At 36.5% G+C, this 19,252-nt stretch overlaps 4 protein-coding genes across 8 annotated transcripts; 3 read left to right on the top strand and 1 right to left on the bottom strand.

Moving 5' to 3' along the window:
• Window positions 1–1,038: 1,038 nt before the first annotated feature.
• On the top strand, window positions 1,039–3,496 carry MPK3 (mitogen-activated protein kinase 3). Its single transcript, XM_011091071.3, has 6 exons — window positions 1,039–1,402; window positions 1,492–1,621; window positions 1,904–2,041; window positions 2,140–2,472; window positions 2,599–2,782; window positions 2,911–3,496. The coding sequence occupies exons 1-6, from the start codon at window positions 1,233–1,235 to the stop codon at window positions 3,078–3,080; spliced, it is 1,125 nt and encodes a 374-aa protein (XP_011089373.1). The 5' UTR covers window positions 1,039–1,232; the 3' UTR covers window positions 3,081–3,496.
• A 636-nt stretch (window positions 3,497–4,132) lies between these two features.
• LOC105170342 (protein NRT1/ PTR FAMILY 2.7) lies at window positions 4,133–6,818 on the top strand. Its single transcript, XM_011091070.3, has 4 exons — window positions 4,133–4,515; window positions 4,734–4,951; window positions 5,052–5,578; window positions 5,896–6,818. Exons 1-4 carry the CDS (start codon window positions 4,437–4,439, stop codon window positions 6,731–6,733), a joined length of 1,662 nt encoding a protein of 553 aa, XP_011089372.1. The 5' UTR covers window positions 4,133–4,436; the 3' UTR covers window positions 6,734–6,818.
• A 1,162-nt stretch (window positions 6,819–7,980) lies between these two features.
• On the top strand, window positions 7,981–12,194 carry LOC105170340 (protein NRT1/ PTR FAMILY 2.7). Of its 5 annotated transcripts, none has more exons than XM_011091068.3 (5): window positions 7,981–8,096; window positions 8,755–8,856; window positions 8,921–9,135; window positions 10,651–11,195; window positions 11,335–12,194. In XM_011091068.3, exons 2-5 carry the CDS (start codon window positions 8,769–8,771, stop codon window positions 12,170–12,172), a joined length of 1,686 nt encoding a protein of 561 aa, XP_011089370.1. In that variant the 5' UTR covers window positions 7,981–8,096; window positions 8,755–8,768; the 3' UTR covers window positions 12,173–12,194. The 5 variants fall into 5 exon arrangements, with proteins under 5 accessions (XP_011089370.1, XP_088741278.1, XP_088741279.1 ...); XM_088885152.1 differs by lacking the exon at window positions 7,981–8,096 and adding an exon at window positions 8,135–8,253; XM_088885153.1 differs by lacking the exon at window positions 7,981–8,096 and adding an exon at window positions 8,322–8,701 and having other exon boundaries at window positions 8,783–8,856.
• LOC105170341 (Transducin/WD40 repeat-like superfamily protein) lies at window positions 12,187–17,968 on the bottom strand. The gene is made up of 5 exons (XM_011091069.3): window positions 17,431–17,968; window positions 14,754–15,005; window positions 13,461–13,604; window positions 12,692–13,378; window positions 12,187–12,610 (listed from the first exon to the last, which is right to left on the bottom strand). The coding sequence occupies exons 1-5, from the start codon at window positions 17,536–17,538 to the stop codon at window positions 12,368–12,370; spliced, it is 1,434 nt and encodes a 477-aa protein (XP_011089371.2). The 5' UTR covers window positions 17,539–17,968; the 3' UTR covers window positions 12,187–12,367.
• Window positions 17,969–19,252: the final 1,284 nt, after the last annotated feature.

Here is a 19,252-nt window from a genome sequence, read left to right as displayed (position 1 = left end):
GGAAATGACAATTTTACCCCAAGTTGGTAGGTATACCTGAAAGAATGTTAGTATAAAATATTGAAATATATATCTATGTATATTCCTTTTTTTAACATGTTAAAATCATGTCTCTATTTTTTACTCCATATTTTTTTTATATGTTCCTTTTGCATCCAATCACCTAATTCGAGGCGGCCTCCACCACTGCCCCAACTCATTCCCATCCCTACTTTCTCACACCGACTCGCACCAATTCTCGGGGTCAATCCCGTCCTTTTCTCGCTTATCCAATCAATGCATCTTTCATCTTTATTTTTGTCTCGATCATCTCTGTATATTCTCTTTTACAACATACAAATATACATGTATTTTGATATAAAATGTTACGAACATAAATAGTTTAGGGGAAAAAAGAACATTTGTATATATATACGTATCTTTCTTTTCTACTCTCAATGACTTTAAACCTTCTTTCCCTTTACTAATTTAGAAAAGTTACAATTATCACATAGAAAATAAAGCGCTTTTCTTTTGAGGTCAAAGAAAATATTTATCCATATAAAATGCTCAAAGTTTGGTCAGAACCCATTTGATGGAACCCTACTAGTATCGGACGAATTTAATTAAATTAAATTTTAAGGGGTATAAATATAATTTAACTTAAATTTATAATTAGAAATTTATTTCATTAAATAAAATACTCAAACGAATTCATTAAATACGGATATATATATATGGAAAGATATTTGTTTCATGGGAAATTAATGTATGTAGCATCTTTTTTTTTAGAAAATAAAAGTTGTCACATTCTATATTATAGTGATTCCAAGCTAGCTACTAGTGTCAAATTATTACCTAATATATATAGACACACCAAGAGGATAATTTTAAAAATAAATGTATATACATATGGCGGGGGGATCCGACAGCAAGAGAGAGTTGCGGACAGTAGTCGTTGACAAGATAATTAACAGTTTGAAGAGAAATGGACAACTCCTCTCCTCTCCTAGGATTCAAATGAAGACCAAAAGCAGCCGTTGATCACAGGCGGCTCGCAACTTTGTCATACGCGTTTTCCTCCCCATCACCTTCCTCTTTCCCAGCAACCCTCTTCCAAGAAATTATTATATCTCATCAATATATATATATATATGCATACTCAGATTCATACATACATGCAAGTTCAGACATATACAGAGTTTATTTGATACGTGCATACGAACGAGAGAGAGTAATTCATACAAGGAGATATGGGCGACATGGGAGCAGCTGCCGGAGGCCAGTACCCTGATTTCCCGGCGGTGGCGACTCACGGTGGACACTACATACAGTACAACATCTTCGGCAACATGTTCGAGATCACCACCAAGTATCGCCCTCCCATCATACCTATTGGCCGTGGCGCTTACGGCATAGTCTGGTAACCAACATAAATACATACACATTTAATTTGGAACTACTTTGAATTATCTTGAACTGATTATGATCATGATATACTTTTGAATTTAGCTCTGTTTTGAACTCGGAGACAAATGAGATGGTGGCGATTAAGAAGATAGCGAATGCTTTCGACAACTATATGGACGCAAAGAGGACCCTGCGGGAGATCAAGCTTCTTCGCCACTTGGACCACGAAAATGTTCGTATTATTATACAATTCTTGGCTGCTGGTTTGATATTAGTGTATTGAATGATGTAATTGATGATGCGAGAAATTCGGGATGCAAGAGGGCCTAGTTGAACTTTTGTCCAGTAGGCCTAATGAGTGAATCTTGATTTGATTTTCTCAAATGATTTTTTGAATATTTTCTGTTTAATTTTTTTCTGAAAGTTGACACTGTTGTTGAGGTTTATGACCTTGTATTTCTTGAATTTCATGTTGTCATAATTAGTTGATATTAGTCCTTATGGGTGAGTACAGGTGATTGGTATAAGAGATGTGATTCCTCCTCCTTTAAGGAGAGAATTTGCCGACGTTTACATCGCTACCGAGCTCATGGACACCGATCTTCACCAAATAATCCGGTCTAATCAGGGATTATCAGAGGAACACTGTCAGGTTGCAATCTCTCTGTTTCCAGTTTTCATTTCTTGAACTGGGAAGGAACGCTCAGGAGCCGAGACTAAAAGTTTGCTTTAAAATCTGTTTGTTTTCAGTACTTCTTGTATCAGATCCTTCGAGGTCTGAAATACATACACTCTGCTGGAGTGATCCATCGGGACTTGAAGCCGAGCAATCTGTTGCTGAATGCTAATTGTGATCTCAAGATATGTGATTTTGGCCTTGCTCGGCCCAACTCAGAAAATGAGTTCATGACGGAGTATGTCGTGACCAGGTGGTACAGGGCACCTGAGCTGTTGCTGAACTCGTCCGAGTATACTGCCGCTATTGATGTGTGGTCGGTCGGGTGCATTTTCATGGAGCTCATGAATAGAAAGCCTCTGTTCGCGGGGAAAGATCACGTTCATCAAATGCACTTGCTGATTGAGGTAGTCACTAAAGTTGCACTATTGGGTGTGTTTGTCATAACTTTTACTTCTGTGGTGGGAATAAGTTGTACAGAAAGTTGTGAGTTTTTATTTGTCAGTTGCTCATTTCAGTGATTTTGCATATAGCTTCTAGGCACGCCAACCGACTCCGACCTTGATTTCACACGAAATGAGGATGCAAGAAGGTACATAAGGCAGCTCCCACGACACCCTCGTCAGAACTTAGCGAAGGTTTTCCCACACGTGAACCCTCTAGCCATCGATCTTGTGGATAAGATGCTGACAGTAAACCCCACAAAGAGAATAACAGGTACATTAAGTTCTGTTGTTTTTCATTGTTTGTTTTCGGTTATCTGTTTCCTACCTGGTTGATTTGTGTCCATTTCCATTCTTTACATACGGCTCAAACATGATCAATTTTGTTTGATTTTCTTGCAGTCGAAGCAGCTCTGGAGCATCCTTACCTCGCAAGACTACACGATGCAGCCGATGAACCAGTATGCTCGCAGTCGTTCTCTTTTGATTTTGAGCAGCAAATGCTGACGGAGGAGCAGATTAAGGACATGATTTACAAGGAGGCCTTGGACCTAAACCCACATTATGCATGATGCAATAACAAGGCATATCAATAGTGTTTTCTCTAAGCAATAAAGACTTATCGATCTGCATGGAAATCTTTCTAGTTGTCATCACATAATTTAAGCAACAACGGAAGGAAGCGAAGCCTGCAGATCTTTCTGGGACTTGTCTAATAACCATATGATGTTCATAGGCAAACCAGCATCCTATTTTTTCGCTTGTGCAAGGTTATGCTACCTGGCAAGTTTTGAGGTTGTCCTGTCTTAAATTGGAGATTTTTTCCTGTGTTTGTTTTAGAGTGTGTCCTGTATTGAGGGCTTGAGAATTTTCTTTCTTTTTTTTTCATTGGCACATCGAAATTATGTTATGTACAGATTACATATTAATTCAGACATGTCTGTTCCTATGAAATGCTATAATATATCTCAAATTTTCAGTCCTTCAATCTAAACTCTGTAAATGTATTCTAATTTGTTATCTCTCTCTTAGGTGGTTTCCATTCAATCACCATAAAAAATTAAGAAAGTTTGATGTACCACATCGCGTAAAGGTATACTTACAAATTACCTACCAAAACAACTATTGCATCAACATAAGAATTCGAGCAAAACCTTCGGAAGTCACCCTGTCTTTACAATCGAACCAATATGTGTAAACATTAACGATACTCGCTCCAACATAGAGAGAGGGGTAAAAGTCAGAACCACGTAATTAAGACAATTTATGATTATTCTTAGTCCAAGTAAAACGTTGAGACTCTTTACGATGATGTAATACGTACAACAACATGAATTACACAAGTCAAACAAATGCACACAGTGTATATGTTGAGAATTAGTTTTTCCTTCATCCTTTACAGTATTGACCATTCATTAGCAATTTAAAACTGGCCTCAAATCAATAATCTTCCATCTCCCATCTCCCACTTTTTCCAAGTCAACACACGCGCACTTATTGGTGAGACATTGCTCTCAATTCTCCTCCAATTATTACTACATATGTACAGAAAAGTAGTAGAGACATCATTCTCATGATTGTTACTTCAAGAAAGATCAAGCAAAAACTATTCTTTTAATTCACCAAATGCTTATGTACTAAGTGATAAGTGTGTAAGAGAATTTCTTTTTTATATTCCTCATGAGCCCATTTTTTCTGCGAATGGGGTCAGTCAGTCTGCTGTATCTTTGCAGAAAAAATAGTTGTCTGATTATTTTAGGAAGAAGAATTCTAACTTTGCTAGTTGGCAATGCAATCCGGACGTAGAATAGGTTGTTATGCTATGAATAGATAATAATAAGTTTCGGTACACCAGAATATTTTGGATAAGATTCTCAACCTTAGTGGATGCTTAGCAGAAACAGGCTGCAGTTCAGAGGTGACATATCATGGACAGTTCAGACGAAGCAGCACCGCCGTCGGTCCGTTCGCAGCGAGGTGGCTGGATCACCTTCCCCTTCATCATAGGTTTCTTTCCTGTCTCTACAACACCAATTCATAAATGTGCACGTAATTTATCGCATGTTAGACTAAGCTTCAATTTTGTGTGGACGTATCAATGTTTCACAAGTTTAAGGTATTTAGATAGTACTAATAATGAGGGTGGGAAATGGGAACAAGAACTTATAATGTTTCAAAAGTGATGATTCTGGTTATAACATGCGATTTTTGGGAGGAAAAAATAGGGACAATGGCTGGGCTAACACTTGCTGCTGGAGGATGGATTGCAAACTTGATCGTGTACTTGATTCAAGAATTCAACATTAAGAGCATAAGTGCTGCTAAGATTTACAACGTTGTCAATGGAAGCATTACAATGTTTCCTATCATCGGAGCGATAGTCGCCGACTCCTTTGTCGGCTGTTTCTCTGTCATCTGGTTTTCATCTCTCATCTCTCTGCTGGTACTCTCCTCTATATATACCTCTAGTCTCATGATTAATATATATATATATATATCATATCCCAATTAATATGTTATGTTTGTCAAATTAAAAAGTGCAGGGCACATTGCTTTTAGTTTTAACTGCAGCAATCAGTCACTTGAGACCTCCATCATGCGAAAACGGGTCGAATGCTTGTAGATATCCTTCTCATCTTCAGTTTGCAGTCTTATATCTCGGCTTAGCGCTGGCGTCTCTGGGAAATGCGGGCACTCGTTTCACCATCGCACCGATGGGAGCAGACCAATTCAATAATCCAAAGAGTCAAGGGATTTTCTTTAACTGGTACATTTTCACAATGTATACAGCAACAGTCGTTAGCTCCACGGCCATAGTGTATGTAGAGGATAACGTCGATTGGGCATGGGGTTTCGGCCTCTGTGCTGTGGCTAACGTGATCGGTTTAGCTGTTTTCTTGTCTGGCAGCCGGTTCTACCGCCTTGTTAAGCCAAAAGGGAGCCCATTTAGGAGTTTGGCTCATGTTGTCGTTGGAGCTATCAGTAAAAGAAGAATGATTCTTTCAGACCAAACCGAAGATTATTACCATGACTTGAATGTACATGCTAAGTGTCCAACACGTTTCTTCAGGTTAGGTAGCCCTGTCTTACTGCAAAGTAACAACATGAACACACAAAAGTATTTGATTCCCTTTTTCTTTCTTCACAAGAGTTCCAATTCCATCTTACAATTCCTAACATTGTATTTGAATGGACGGATTTGAAATTAAGAATTCCAACGTCCATAATAGAAAGAATTTGAAATCTTTCAATTCTGACTTTGAACTAAGTTTTATTGAATATTAATAAATTTCAAATTCTTTACTATGCAATCAATTGATTATAACTTCTCTAAATCCTCCTGGCCAAATGTAGCCTATCTGACAATATCTTCCACGACATTTGCAGGTTCTTAAACCGTGCAGCATTGAGGAGTACTGAAGGAGACGCTAATCAAGAAGGCTCCATCACAAATCCATGGAAACAATGCACAGTGCAACAAGTAGAAGCGCTCAAAAGCCTCATCAAGATCTTTCCCCTGTGGTCAACTGGTTTATTCCTGTGCACCCCACTAGCCATCCAACTGAGCTTGGCTACTCTCCAGGCCTTAAGCATGGACCGTCATATAGGACCCCGTTTCCATGTCCCAGCCGGTTCCATGTCCGTCTTCATACTGATCTCAACTTCCTTTTCCATTTTTCTCATAGACCGGCTGCTCTTTCCCCTTTGGGAAAAACTCACTCATCGGCCTCCCAAACTTCTCCAACGCATTGGAATCGGCCACGCCCTTACTATTGTTAGCATGGCGGTCTCAGCAGTTGTGGAGTCAAAGAGGCTAAAAATAGCACGTTTGGACGATGTGCAGAACGAAACAGACGCTGTAGTCCCAATGTCGGCCTTGTGGCTGGTGCCACAACTGGCTATTGCTGGTATAGGAGAAGCATTTCATTTTCCAGGACAAGTTGCACTTTACTACCAAGAATTTCCAGAGTCACTTAAGAGCACGTCGACTGCAGCCGTTGCTATGTTTATTGGCATTGCATTTTATATCAGCAATGCGATTATAGATTTGATTCGGAGGGCAACGGGGTGGCTGCCGGATGATATAAACCAGGGGAGGTTGGATAATGTGTACTGGTTTTGTTGCATCCTAGGAGGATTTAATTTCGGTTACTATCTTGTATGTGCATCCTTGTACAAGTATCAGAATGTCGAAAAATCTGCAGATGGATGTAGTAAGAGTTGATATGATTCTTGGATGTTTCTTTGAATCTTTGCAGCTCTATGACCTATTCATCATCTTGCACAGTAATAAGGAATTTTAAGCTTTATTATGGGTAGTAGTTTATTTTTTTCTCACAAGTCATAAAAGAATTTTCAACCTTAAGTTCCAATTTCCTTTTCTTGAGAGACAATAAATACTTTCCTGAGTTGACAAATCCCCAAAATTCCATGTTCTTGTCATGAAAGGGCTACCACTCCTAAACTTTTAAAAGAGAAACTTATCATCTTTGCATTAAGGATCTTATGAGCTGCCATTTTTTCGGAATCGTGTTACTTTGTCTTTTTCAGGACGATCCAATTTATTTTCATATCATGCCATGTTAATCTAAAAAATAACGGACACAATACAACATGAACACTGCAACAGACTAATCTATGAAGTGGTCCAAACATAAATCCCTACAATCCTACTTTGTTCTTTCTCAAATCCTCCCACATGCATAGCTTCCCAAAATTAAGTAGTTGATTGTAATATCATTATACCTCAACAAATATTTAGGTGTTTTTTTTAGTTATTAAAACTATTATTGATACACTATTGGTGGGAACATGAGTTAAAGATCCATAAATACAACCCCACCCAATTAATTTTAAATCAAGATTTCTAAGATTCTTAAGGACTGTTTACATTTAAGTATAAATTTGAATTGTGCTATCTATACAATTGTATAAATTATTTTCTTTTCATGATATCGGCTCAGTTCAAATCTTACAAGCATGGACAAGTCTTGATTGGGCTTGATATGAAGTCAGCCCATATGTGGTCTGATTGAGAAATCCAGGTAGACGCGGACATTTTCCAACCTTTTTTTACTATTAAAACTTTTTCATCCATCACTTAATCTAATCAAGTAAACAACTTATAATTTTTATTAATTTATCAAATTCTACAACAAATCCATTCGAATCCTATCAACCATATATCCAAACCACAAAATTATTCGAGCCTTAGGGTTGAATTGTACTGAATTTGATAGGATCCTAAATCTAAAACGAATCAACAGAATTTGATCTTTGGTCAACAAAAAAAAAAAGAAAAATATAACCATAAAAAGAAAAGTTTGAATTAAAATTAAATTTGATCATCATAATTTCAAAAATTGCATTCCTTTTTGAACAAAGGTTTCAAAAGACATTATAACCTCCAAGTGTTGTTAATAATTACATTTATAACCTTAAAAGAAATCATAAATACTTCCACCTTGTCACTGCCACTACTCCAAAAGCAAAAAACAAAAAGCTAATTTGTCTATTTTAATAATTTCTGCACCAAAAGAGAAGCAAAAGCCAACAACAATCAATCTGCTCTTCAGACTCCACTCTTTGTAAGTTCCCTCTCAATTTGTCCTCCTAAAGGTGGAAAATTAGGAGGCTTCAGTTTTATGTTTTCTTACATTTGATTCATTGTTTATTCTAATTAGCCATTACTTGTTCATGATGTTTCCTGTGGATTTATTCCTACATAAATTCAATAAAAACTAGGTCCGAATTTTTGTTTTGTTTTCCCTTTTTTTTTATATTAGTTTATGCGAGTAGCTTTATATTTTATTTTTTTATTACAAAAAGGCAACTGCGTAAACTCCGGATGTGGGAGATATTTGTGTTTTCATGCCATTAAACTAAAAAAAGATTAACTAGCATGTTTCTTATGGATTCAAACACTTAGACTTGAACCGTACAAATCCATTTATTTAACCCATAAAAAATTAATTATTATTCTGTCAAAAATTCCTTTAGATCGAAAACAAGCTTAACTCAGTTAAATTTTGTAAACCCATTTTAAGTTCAACCCGTTTTTATTAGATTTGGACAAATATGACCTGACCCATTCATTTACCCACCCGTATTAATGTGGGGGACAATGTTTGAGCTGTTAGGTTGGCAAGGCAAGAATGGTTGTTAATGTTACAGGAAGAAGATTTGCATGAGAGTGAGTTCATTACACACCTCCTACAATTATATATAACCTTTGCCTTTCACCAGGAAAATTAAGGGTGATGGTGATGGGCAGTTTTTCAAGTTCAGCAGCGCAGCCGGGTCGGGTTGACAGGCGAGGGGGCTGGATCACCTTCCCTTTCATCATAGGTTTTTTTCTTCTCTCACCTTCTAATTTATATACTTGTTATGTGATTGGTGTAAAAATATACAGCAACGGTGGCGGGGTTGACGATGTCGGCAGGATGGGTAACAAACCTAATAACGTGTCTGAAGGAGGAGTTCAACATGAAAGACATAGATGCAACTAAGGTTTACAACTATGTGAATGGGAGCATCACTGTGCTTCCTATTATTGGAGCAATTATTGCAGACTCCTTCTTAGGCTGCTTCTCTGTCATCTGCTTTTCTTCTCTCATTTCTTTGTTGGTACTTATTACTTACCTTACCCTCTCATTTTTTGCTCTTTCGCTTTCTTATTTAAATGATTTAACATATTATATTCCTATTTACTCGAAAATTCTTTTGGTCAGACAAAATTATTCACACAATAAGTGTAATATACTTGTTATATGATTTCTCTTTTTTTAAATTGTATATCAATCACATTATCATATAATTAATTCAAGTTTGACCAAATTTGATTTAGGTTACAATTTTCCCACGTTCCTTACCTTTTTTTTTTTTAAAAGGGTAATTTATGCACGAAGCCCCTATAATTTGGCCTAATTACAACTATGGTTTTATTCTTTGAATTAAAAAGTACTAATTTAATTTTTAAAATTTTAAGAGAAAAAAAAAACGTATTCTTGATATTTACATTAACTTATTTTATAATATTAAAATATTATATGTATACGTTCTATGATTAAAGATCAAATGGTCATCCCGTTATTTTAATTTTTGAAATTCTTTTTATTCTTTTAAAAGATAAAAAAAATTAAATAAATTTTAATTGTTAGTATTTACATTAGCACTAGTCGCAATTATGATAAAAAATTACAAATATCCCCATATGGTTACGAGTAAAATATCCCCCCATCTGAAGTTATTTTTATTTATTACTAGTCGTTTTACATGTGGTTCTCGTGAATATATAAAAAAGATATGGAGTAAGATAAAGAAAAAAAAATTATAAAAAAAACTAACATGGTTTTGGAAGGAGAAAAAGAAATCCACAAGAAGAAAGAAATAGAGAGTTTATTAAAAATATAAAAGTTTGTGAGAGAAAAATATGGATTAGTTGATTGACAGAAAAAAGAAAAAAAAGAATATAACTGTGAGATCAAAAAAAAATATGAAATTACTATTTTGACTATTTTTTTTAAGAAAAGAAATAAATTAAAGGGTGAATATGGGTATTCTAAAATTTATATGACAAAGGTTTTTTTAGGATAAACTACTTGTTGTTGCACGCGGTCCGCACGAGCATATAAAAAAAATCATTGTTAGATGAAGAGAAATTATTAAAATTGTGTATTATGAAATTATGTAATTTTTGGATGGAGGTATGAAATTATCAACTTTGCCCTTACTGTATTTTTTGCTTTTTAAAAAAAATAAATTAAAACTTATAAAAAAATCAAATGGGATTGATGAAATTTCTTAAAAAATTATAAAAAATATATCCACTTAATCCATAAAAAAGTCAACAAATTTCAAAAAATAAAATAAATTTATAATTTTTAAACCATAAGGGCATTTGGGTCAGTTCACAATAAAAAATGGATGAAAACTTAACGTATTGGCTACTTGTTAGAGGATCGTTAAAATTAAGGAGGTATTGGTAATTTTTCAAACAACGAAATCATTCGTAATTATGCTAAATCTCAAGGGAGGTGGTTGTAATTTACTAAATTTTAGAAGAGCGCAAGGATAATACGGAGATTTCCACATGGTATATGAGATAGTTGATGCATAAAATTGATGTTTTGGGTGGTGCAGGGAATAGTGCTGCTTGTATTAACAGCAGCAATCAATCAGCTGAGGCCTCCTACCTGCAGTGAAAAGGGATCACAACATTGCAAATACCCTTCACAATTTCAGTTTGCAATTTTGTACCTCAGCTTGGCTCTAGCATCTCTGGGCACTGCATTCTCACGTTTCACTATTGCACCAATGGGAGCAAACCAGTTCCACTCCCCAAAACATCAAGATATTTTCTTCAACTGGTACACTTTCACAATGTACATAGCCAATATTGTGAGCGCCACCGCTACCGTATATGTGGAGGAGAACGTGGGCTGGACGTGGGGGTTCAGCCTTTGCGCTGTGGCCAATGTGCTCGGTTTAGTAGTTTTCTTGTCCGGTACCAGATTCTACTGTTTTGTCGAACGACAGGGCAGCCCCTTCAAGAGTTTGGCATGCGTTGTCTTTGCGGCCATCAGTAAAAGGAAGATGGTTCTTCCAGTGGAGAGTGAAAATTATTATCATGGTCTGCATGGAGATGCCATCAAGACAGTGGCTAAGCCTCCTACACAGTTTTTCAGGTTAGTATATCTATTTGTTTAACAAACTTGAGCAACCTCGTACAGCATCAGGGCAGATCATTCATACTCTTTCTTGTGTTTGCAACACGTTTCACAATCTGTCTTGCAATTCATAACGAAACCTTCCATGAGGCTGCAGGTTCTTGAACCACGCAGCCCTGAGAACCGAAGGAGAAACCACACCAGATGGTTCGATCACAAACCCCTGGAGACTCTGCACAGTGCAACAAGTAGAAGATCTCAAAGCAATCATCAAGATCCTCCCAATATGGTCAAGCGGCTTAATCTTGTCTATTCCCATTGCGATCCAATTAAGTTTCATCATCTTCCAGGCCAAAACCATGGATGCTCGTCTCGGATCCCACTTCAAAATCCCAGCAGCTTCAATGCAAGTCTTCACACTGATCTCAACTTCCATAACAATAGTAATAACAGACCGCATTCTATTCCCCCTCTGGGAAAGACTTGCTGCACACCCTCTTACAGCTCTTCAACGTGTCGGGGTCGGACATCTCTTCACCATACTCAGCATGGCTATCTCAGGAGCTGTCGAGTCCAAGAGGCTGAAAATAGCACAGTCTGAGAATGTTCAAAACCAAACAAATGGTTCTGTGATTCCCATGTCAGTTTTCTGGCTGGGGCCTCAGCTGGCTGCTGTTGGTATAGCAGAAGCGTTTCACTTTGCCGGACAGGTTGCTTTCTACTACCAAGAATTTCCGGGGTCGCTAAAGACTATCTCAACTGCGGCTGTTGCTGTGTCTATCGGCGGTGCGTTTTATTTGAGCAACGCAGTGATTGACGTGGTCGAACGGGTGACGGAGTGGCTGCCAGAAAATATAAATGACGGGAGATTGGACAATGTGTATTGGCTTTGTTGTACCTTGGGAGCACTGAATTTCGCTTACTTTCTTGTGTGTGCATCATTGTACAAGTACCAAGGTGTTGATAATGTTGTGGATGATTCCAACAGAAATTGAAAAATGATTCCAGGTTGATAAACTTGTTGGTTTTTATTCTACTTTTTATCAAGGCCTCTGCACTAAAGGATATTCCACAAGAGGAAGTGTGGCCCAAACATCAAATCTTGAATTACAAAAAATGCGCTCGATTATACAAGAAGCAGCAAGAATAAACAGAAAAAGGTAAAGCTCGGATATAATTACATGTCTGATCTAGCTAATGTTACACTCTCTGGAGTTTCCACCCTCCTCGGAAGGATCGCCATCGGAAAATCCCAGAACATAAGACTCCCCTTCGTCACCATCATTATCACTCTCAACATCTTCTCTGTTATATCTTCTCTCGATATACACCCGTGCTTGCCTCCTATGCAGACGCAAAACATGCATGATCACATCAGGAGTAAGAGTTACCCGTGAATGGTCCTCCCGACCTTGCCTATTGGCTTCCATTATCTGTCCACAGACGAGATATGGTTAAGAGTCAAAGAAATGGTAATCAAGCACATGATAAGAAGCATTGAGCTCTTGATCTACCTCCTGAACATTATCTGGCAGAGGGCTAACGACATTTGAAGATGGGGCCCAAAGCTTTATAGTTTTCTCTATCCCACAGGAAGCAAGAAGTGGAATCGTTGGATGGGGTTCCATCTGATTCACGATATGTCTATCACCAACCATCAGACGGACAAGTTCACCGTCCTTTTTTTTCCAGATAAATATATGACCGCAGTCGGACCCACTTAGGATGTAGTCATCATTGGGACCAAAGAAATTGACTCCTTTGACAGTTTGGGAGTTTCTGTGACCGGAATATACTTGTGCGTCCACCAGTTTATGCAAGTCTTCAGATGAGGAAGACGTAGGATGAGGACCCAATCCCATGTTCTTTTGGAACAAATATATGAGCTCATCGTTGTACGAGATGAGCAGTTCACTTGTTCTGGAGTAAGCTAGTGCTGTAATGTGAGCGTCGTGGGTCCCAATAAGGTGACGAGCACAAAAAGTGTCAACAGGACTTCCTGCTTTGGTCGATGCATTTACATCATAATTCCTGATGTCGTAAACACGTGCATAAACGTCAGCACCTCCTACAGCAAAATAATTAGGATTTCTTGGGTCAATAACAATGGAATTCAGCCCAATACTACTTGAAGACCGATTGTTTTCTCCGATGGATGAGCAATAGAAAAGCTTGGTAGCAGAATTACTTCGTAGATCGTACTGCAAAAGAAATGAGGAGAGTTGGAAGATGATAATGAATTGGAAGGAATTTATTGTGACCATAAGGATTTGGAGAGCCTACATGCTGGACAAAACCATCCTCCCCGCAACTGTAAAACACATAAGGACTTCCTGGTTCGACAGCAAGCCTGTGAACACGACCTTGGTGCTTGGATAATCTCTTTGTTTCTACTGAACCATTCTCCAACAACTGGCTGAGCCTAACCTGAAAGAAAAAGACATGTTTTACTTATTACGAATTCTTAGTTACTGAAGCCAACAGAGTTTCAGACTTCATAATCAACCACATCATTAGAAAAAACGAGCTCATAAGAAGGCTGAAGGCCCACTGGGGTAAGTATACAGGATATTGAGTAGAGGTGACCAGTCATTGTCATATTCATTATTATGTTTCTTTTACCCTTCATATACAATAGAAAAAATAATCCTAAACCTATACTATTGAGATTTTTTTTTTCTCAAAAATCCATATCATATCCTTTTGTTAAGAAGCATAAGCATAAATAATCAAGAAATAAAATTTCAATAGAGAATGAAAGAAATCTGTAGGAAAATGAAAATAAATGAAAGCAACAAGAGATGAGAGAGTGTAGACTTTAAAATTTTACGCCCCAATTTAGGGAATTTCACAATAACCTACTAATTCTAGTAAATTTTATTGTATATTTTGGCTATTACAGCGTTCTGCCCTGTTAAATGCATTTACAGATTTCCCATCTTACTATGGAAATCACACGAGCCTTGTGGATATGTATGTCTTAAAAAAAAACCTTTATTTAGTCAACTTAACAAAATAACCCACCCACCCTCAGGTTGGGACTTGTTAATAACAAGTGGGGGGGGGGGGGGAGAGAGAAAAGAGGTGGATCTACTGCAACACCACATTCAAGTGAGAGGGGGCTGAGGGATATGCTCATTTCATGTATAAGTATCTTACTGAGTTCCTTCATTTCCTTTTTGGAGTTTTAGATGGGTAAAGTTGTTGTTTAACCCAATTCCATCAAGTTTGACTAATGGTCATTAATCAAAGGGGTACTTGTAATTTCAATAAATACTCATAATAGCAGTGGAAAACACTGAAAATAACCCTCTATTCTTATTTAGCAAACCCAAATACAATTACAGTTTGTTTCTGCATCTTTTTACCTACAAGATACTTCAAATTTGGGACATTGCCTCTACTATTAATCAAACGAATATTCTGGATATTTCAAAGTAATAAATTCCAAGTTAGCCAGCCATCTTATCATAATAGTAGGCTTTACTTTTAATTAAATTATAACCCCAAAGAATTACTCTGACATAGAGGAACAATAATAGAACTCTCCAACGCATATATTACTGGCCAAATTACCTGGCAATCAGCAGATGAAGTTACTATTTTGCGGTCATCAGTAAATGGCATGAATCTAGCCTGGAAAATGTTGTCCAAATGGCCAGATGGATAAGAAAATTTTAGTTTCCGTGCTGCCCAATCCCAGAGCATGATTTGTCTGTCATCTGAACCTGACACGAGAAGCTCACCAGTAGAGTTGAACTCAACTGTATTTACACAACCCTGGTGTCCAGTAAGTTTTCCATACAAATCAATCTGCTTGATCAGGGTCTGCATCAAGCAAGAAAAGGCACGTTACATGACATGAAAGTCACTGAGGATCAGAGCTAAATTTTGAACAATTGATAGACACAAAATTCAAGAAGATGTTGAGATAGACAAAGTAAGTTGTCAAAACTGTGAACATATTATTCTGATGCATATAACCTAGCTAAAAAAAAGGAAGTGAAAACAAGGAACATACAGCTGTAGCACCTATATAACAGAAATAACAAACCAAAAGATGAACGGAATTTGATGCAAAGAGATGTAATAATGCACAGACGTCTTATCTAAACAACATGTACAAACTAGAAGCTCAGTATCGTCTATGCAGAACAATTATTTTACATATTGATATTGGTACATCATTTATTTTCCCCATCAGTACCATCCATTTTTCTATTAGAGAACAGTTTATTCTACAAACTGTAGAGAGTAGTTTTCCCCCAACATCAAGCGACGGAATTTGTTTAGCATTTTGCGTCAATTTTATTACTGTCAGATATCATATGAATGTATTTACTTAAAGATTCTTTTCTTCTGGAATATTTCAATTCAAATCATTGCTATAACTATAACTGCACAATTCGAAAATCCTGTTAAATTTGAAACGTGATATCCAATGAAAGTTAAGTGCACTGTAGGAAGGTGGATTCAATTTCTTTAAGGAAGGATACAGTTTGAAAGATGATGTTAGGAAACACGTAAAGAATTCTTGGAAAAATATGGAGAAATGTCTCTGAGATTTTTGTCTAATAACTGTAACCTAAATAATTAAAGGAACAAATATATGAATGCAATATGACGACAACGTTGTACGAGATCAATTCAAGGATATTAAGAAGCACCGAAGCACAACAAAATAAATCAAGGGAAGTGGATAAGAGACTTAAGAGTGGATATTGGCTAGACCAGATAGCATAGGGTGATCAAAACATTTTTGGCATATTGGTCAATATAGCATCCATAGAAGACAAGTTGCAGGAGAAGTGTCCAAGTTGTTTTGGCACATTTAGTGAACACTAGCAGGCTCCAGTATTCAATTGATATTTATGTTATACTCACCCCAAATAACATGAAGTCAGATTTTCTGAGATGGAAATGTTGCTAATTTCACTTAATTAAGTGAATAGAAGAAAAGGGTTTATTTACCAAAAAATTAGCTTCGTTTAGCTCCAAGGCATAGGACTTTCTTGAGTTGAGTTATTAATCAATTCCATCATGTTCAAGATCAAATAGATGTTTGGCAAGAACTATAGACAATGTAAACCCGCAGGCCTGCTCAGCTAGTTGGCTTTTTGCCAAGCTAATGGACACCAAACAATAGAGTTTGAATAGCACATAAAATAATCAACAAATAAGGTTTTATTGTAAAAGAGATCATAATGTAATACCTAATTCCCAAAATTGTCTTCTAAAAGTAGAAGAAACTGCCAACTAGATGCAGGCCATTGTCTGATAAAACTAGGATCTATCTAGCATGTCTTCAGTGCAATTCATTGATGACAGATCACATATAGGGAAAGCATTAGGAAATCCAATAATACCTTAAAAACTAAGTATATAGGCGCAGCAAACAAACAATTCAAAGTTAAGTCGATCTTTCCTAGACTCCTAGCAAACATGTCCATTGTCACGCTTGGAATGCATGAAAAGATCTTTGACGGAAGGAGTAAATGGCGTGACACAAAATTTAAGTTCGAAAATTGGAATGATGCATTGAAGAGGAGACTAGAAAAGAACATCAGACTTCTCAACAAAAAGAACCTGGGAAACGATTCAGGTTTTGGGAAACTATCTAAGCAGCAGAAAATTTGAAGAAATCCGATATTTTATCTTCTATGAGTTGAATATATTTTCTACTAATAAGATCAAAGTCTATATCTCAAAAATTGGTCCAATTACATAGATGACTCCAGGCTTCTGCATCTGCATTTGATCAAATTGTGCCAAATTTAAAGCAATACTCATGCAGCATCTCTTTTGTTGCCTTTCTCATTGATGTATTCTGTATACACGTATGTGTCCATGTGAGCACGAGCAGACTACCAGAGAAGCAAGACTCAATTTTCGCATCAGAGGATCTACAACTAAAGCCCTGACAGCCAATATAATAATCACAAACAATTTCAAGAGTACCTATTCACTGCACTATCTTGGCAACCTAATTGTAGTATCCCTTACCATTCTGATAAAGACATAAGCATATGAAATTCCAGTTAACATAAAACCGGCAGGCACGAAAGAATTCACACCTCAAAGAAATAAAGCAGACAAAACCAACAGGATTATAAGCAACACAAAAAGAAGAAACACAAACCTAATCACAATCAAATCCAAATAAAACAGCAAAAATCAGCCGAATTATACTAAAGAAAACCATCATCAAATCAAACAGAGAGATACACCTAGGAGAAGGGAAGAGGAGTAGCACCTCGGAAGCAGACATGCGGCGCGAGAAAATCCTGGGAGAGCAAAAACCCATCTCCCTCTTGAAGAATTCGAGCAGCCCATTATCAGAATTCTTGAAAACTCCCTCCATATCGATTATCGCCTGAATTTCAGCTAGCAAGTTCAGAGAGAAGGAAAGAAGAACAGCGGGTTGGACAGTAGAAAGAGGAGAATTGGAACAGCGAGAAGCAAGAAGCGAGGATCGTGGATGGAGACAGAGGCATCCGTTGAGTCAGAAGAAGTGGAGGCACCATGCAATGGGAATTGTAAGCTCAGAGTATAAATCTATACATACAGTTAGATAGATAGAGTGTGGGGGCGAACAGGAGGCGGCAGGTCCAGCGACGTCGTACGCAGGTCACCTTACGATGATCTTCCCACTGCGTACATAGGGATCGAAGTTTCGCGTTTTACATTCACCAAAACAATAAGAAGAAGTTTCGCGTTGTAGTAAAGAAGGGTATCAATTATCATAAATCCCAAATCCTTTTCCGTAATTAAAAATAAAATCTCAAACCCTTCTTTACTCATAACTGTCAAGACCTTGTGTCTACCTATTTCCTATGGAAAATTCTTACTACATAATAAGTTTGTTTGTATTCAAATAAACATTAGGATAAATAAATTATATTTGTATTAACATGAATATGGGAATCATCCAAAAAAGAATATGAAGATTTAAGTATATAACGTAGGACTACCTCAAGATTCTAAAAATTTATACAAATATCCCCAAATTTTTTATTAATCTCAAAACAGGCCAAGATTGGCAGTGTTTTTCACATTCGAGTCGCATTGATTTGGAGATTCAGGACACAACTCAACTTGAAACCAAATATGAATAAACTGATGATGCCTCTAGATTTTTTTTTTTGTAGATTTGTGATTAATGTACACCAAATTTATAAATTCTAGTCTTATATTAACTACAATTTTTTATGACTCATATTCTCTTACAACGTTTATTATATCTTCCTTACAACCTTAACATTCGAGAACCATAACCAGAATCTTTCCAGTATAGTACTTATTGGTTCTTGTCTTAGAATAAGTCACATTTCAGAATATCAAACTATCTAAACATACTTGAATCTTTTCCTATTTGAATATGCCCTCAGAAAACTTACTAAATTTAGATACATATGAAATGACATATGAAATATAATGATATTTGTTATGAAATTAAATAAATGTGAGTAAATCCAATTTTCACTTATCACATCATAATGTTTGTTGATATAATGTATAATAATTATCTACTTACAACTTTAGACACAGTGATAAATGTAGAAATGGGATTTAAATAAATTTTGATTTGGGATCAACGAAATTTTGTTCAAGTAAATCAAAGTAAAAATAGTAATCATTATATTACGGTATCCGGTAAGTTCACGTCAAAATAAATAAGATGATTTCTATTCATTATACATACAGGCATATAGTGATTTGTATATTTAGATAAATATACCCATCGAAAAAAATCAAAGATAAATTTATAACACAGGATCATGTAGCTTGTGCATTAGTTAAACTTAAACAAGAAAGTGATTGATGGTTATTCTTCGTTTAATTCTCAAATTTTGATTAGCAAAATTATCTAAAAAATTGACTTAAATTAAGCTGGATGTCGGGGAAAACTAGTACATCACTGGAACAGCAGTTCGAGGAATGCTTGCAACAGCATTAGTAGATCCACAGGATTGAGTCTTTACTGGTCATGAAGTGTACGTATAAAACTATTGATCTTTGGTGTTGTAATTCACATATTTTGTAAAAAAGGCTATATCATAATGTCAGCAAATATG

The sequence above is a fragment of the Sesamum indicum genome, linkage group LG9, assembly GCF_026168435.1.
Source record: "Sesamum indicum cultivar Baizhima isolate 11 linkage group LG9, ASM2616843v1, whole genome shotgun sequence".
Lineage (NCBI taxonomy): Eukaryota > Viridiplantae > Streptophyta > Magnoliopsida > Lamiales > Pedaliaceae > Sesamum > Sesamum indicum.
The sequence above is the reverse complement of the archived record's forward strand: the minus strand, read 5'-3'. Positions and strand labels throughout refer to the sequence as shown.

Bases quoted from the DNA above. Each gene is read 5' to 3' on its own strand.
- LOC105170340 (XM_011091068.3), top strand. From the start codon at position 8,769: ATGGTGATGGGCAGTTTTTCAAGTTCAGCAGCGCAGCCGGGTCGGGTT. The intron at 8,857-8,920 runs GTTTTTTTCTTC...AAAAATATACAG, and splicing joins CACCTTCCCTTTCATCATAG to CAACGGTGGCGGGGTTGACG. The intron at 9,136-10,650 runs GTACTTATTACT...TGGGTGGTGCAG, and splicing joins CTTCTCTCATTTCTTTGTTG to GGAATAGTGCTGCTTGTATT.
- LOC105170342 (XM_011091070.3), top strand. From the start codon at position 4,437: ATGGACAGTTCAGACGAAGCAGCACCGCCGTCGGTCCGTTCGCAGCGA. The intron at 4,952-5,051 runs GTACTCTCCTCT...TAAAAAGTGCAG, and splicing joins CATCTCTCATCTCTCTGCTG to GGCACATTGCTTTTAGTTTT. The intron at 5,579-5,895 runs GTTAGGTAGCCC...CGACATTTGCAG, and splicing joins TGTCCAACACGTTTCTTCAG to GTTCTTAAACCGTGCAGCAT.
- MPK3 (XM_011091071.3), top strand. From the start codon at position 1,233: ATGGGCGACATGGGAGCAGCTGCCGGAGGCCAGTACCCTGATTTCCCG. The intron at 1,622-1,903 runs GTTCGTATTATT...GGGTGAGTACAG, and splicing joins GCCACTTGGACCACGAAAAT to GTGATTGGTATAAGAGATGT. The intron at 2,473-2,598 runs GTAGTCACTAAA...TTTTGCATATAG, and splicing joins AAATGCACTTGCTGATTGAG to CTTCTAGGCACGCCAACCGA.
- LOC105170341 (XM_011091069.3), bottom strand. From the start codon at position 17,538: ATGGAGGGAGTTTTCAAGAATTCTGATAATGGGCTGCTCGAATTCTTC. The intron at 13,605-14,753 runs GTAATTTGGCCA...TTTTTCTTTCAG, and splicing joins CTTCATCTGCTGATTGCCAG to GTTAGGCTCAGCCAGTTGTT. The intron at 13,379-13,460 runs GTAGGCTCTCCA...TTTCTTTTGCAG, and splicing joins AGGATGGTTTTGTCCAGCAT to TACGATCTACGAAGTAATTC.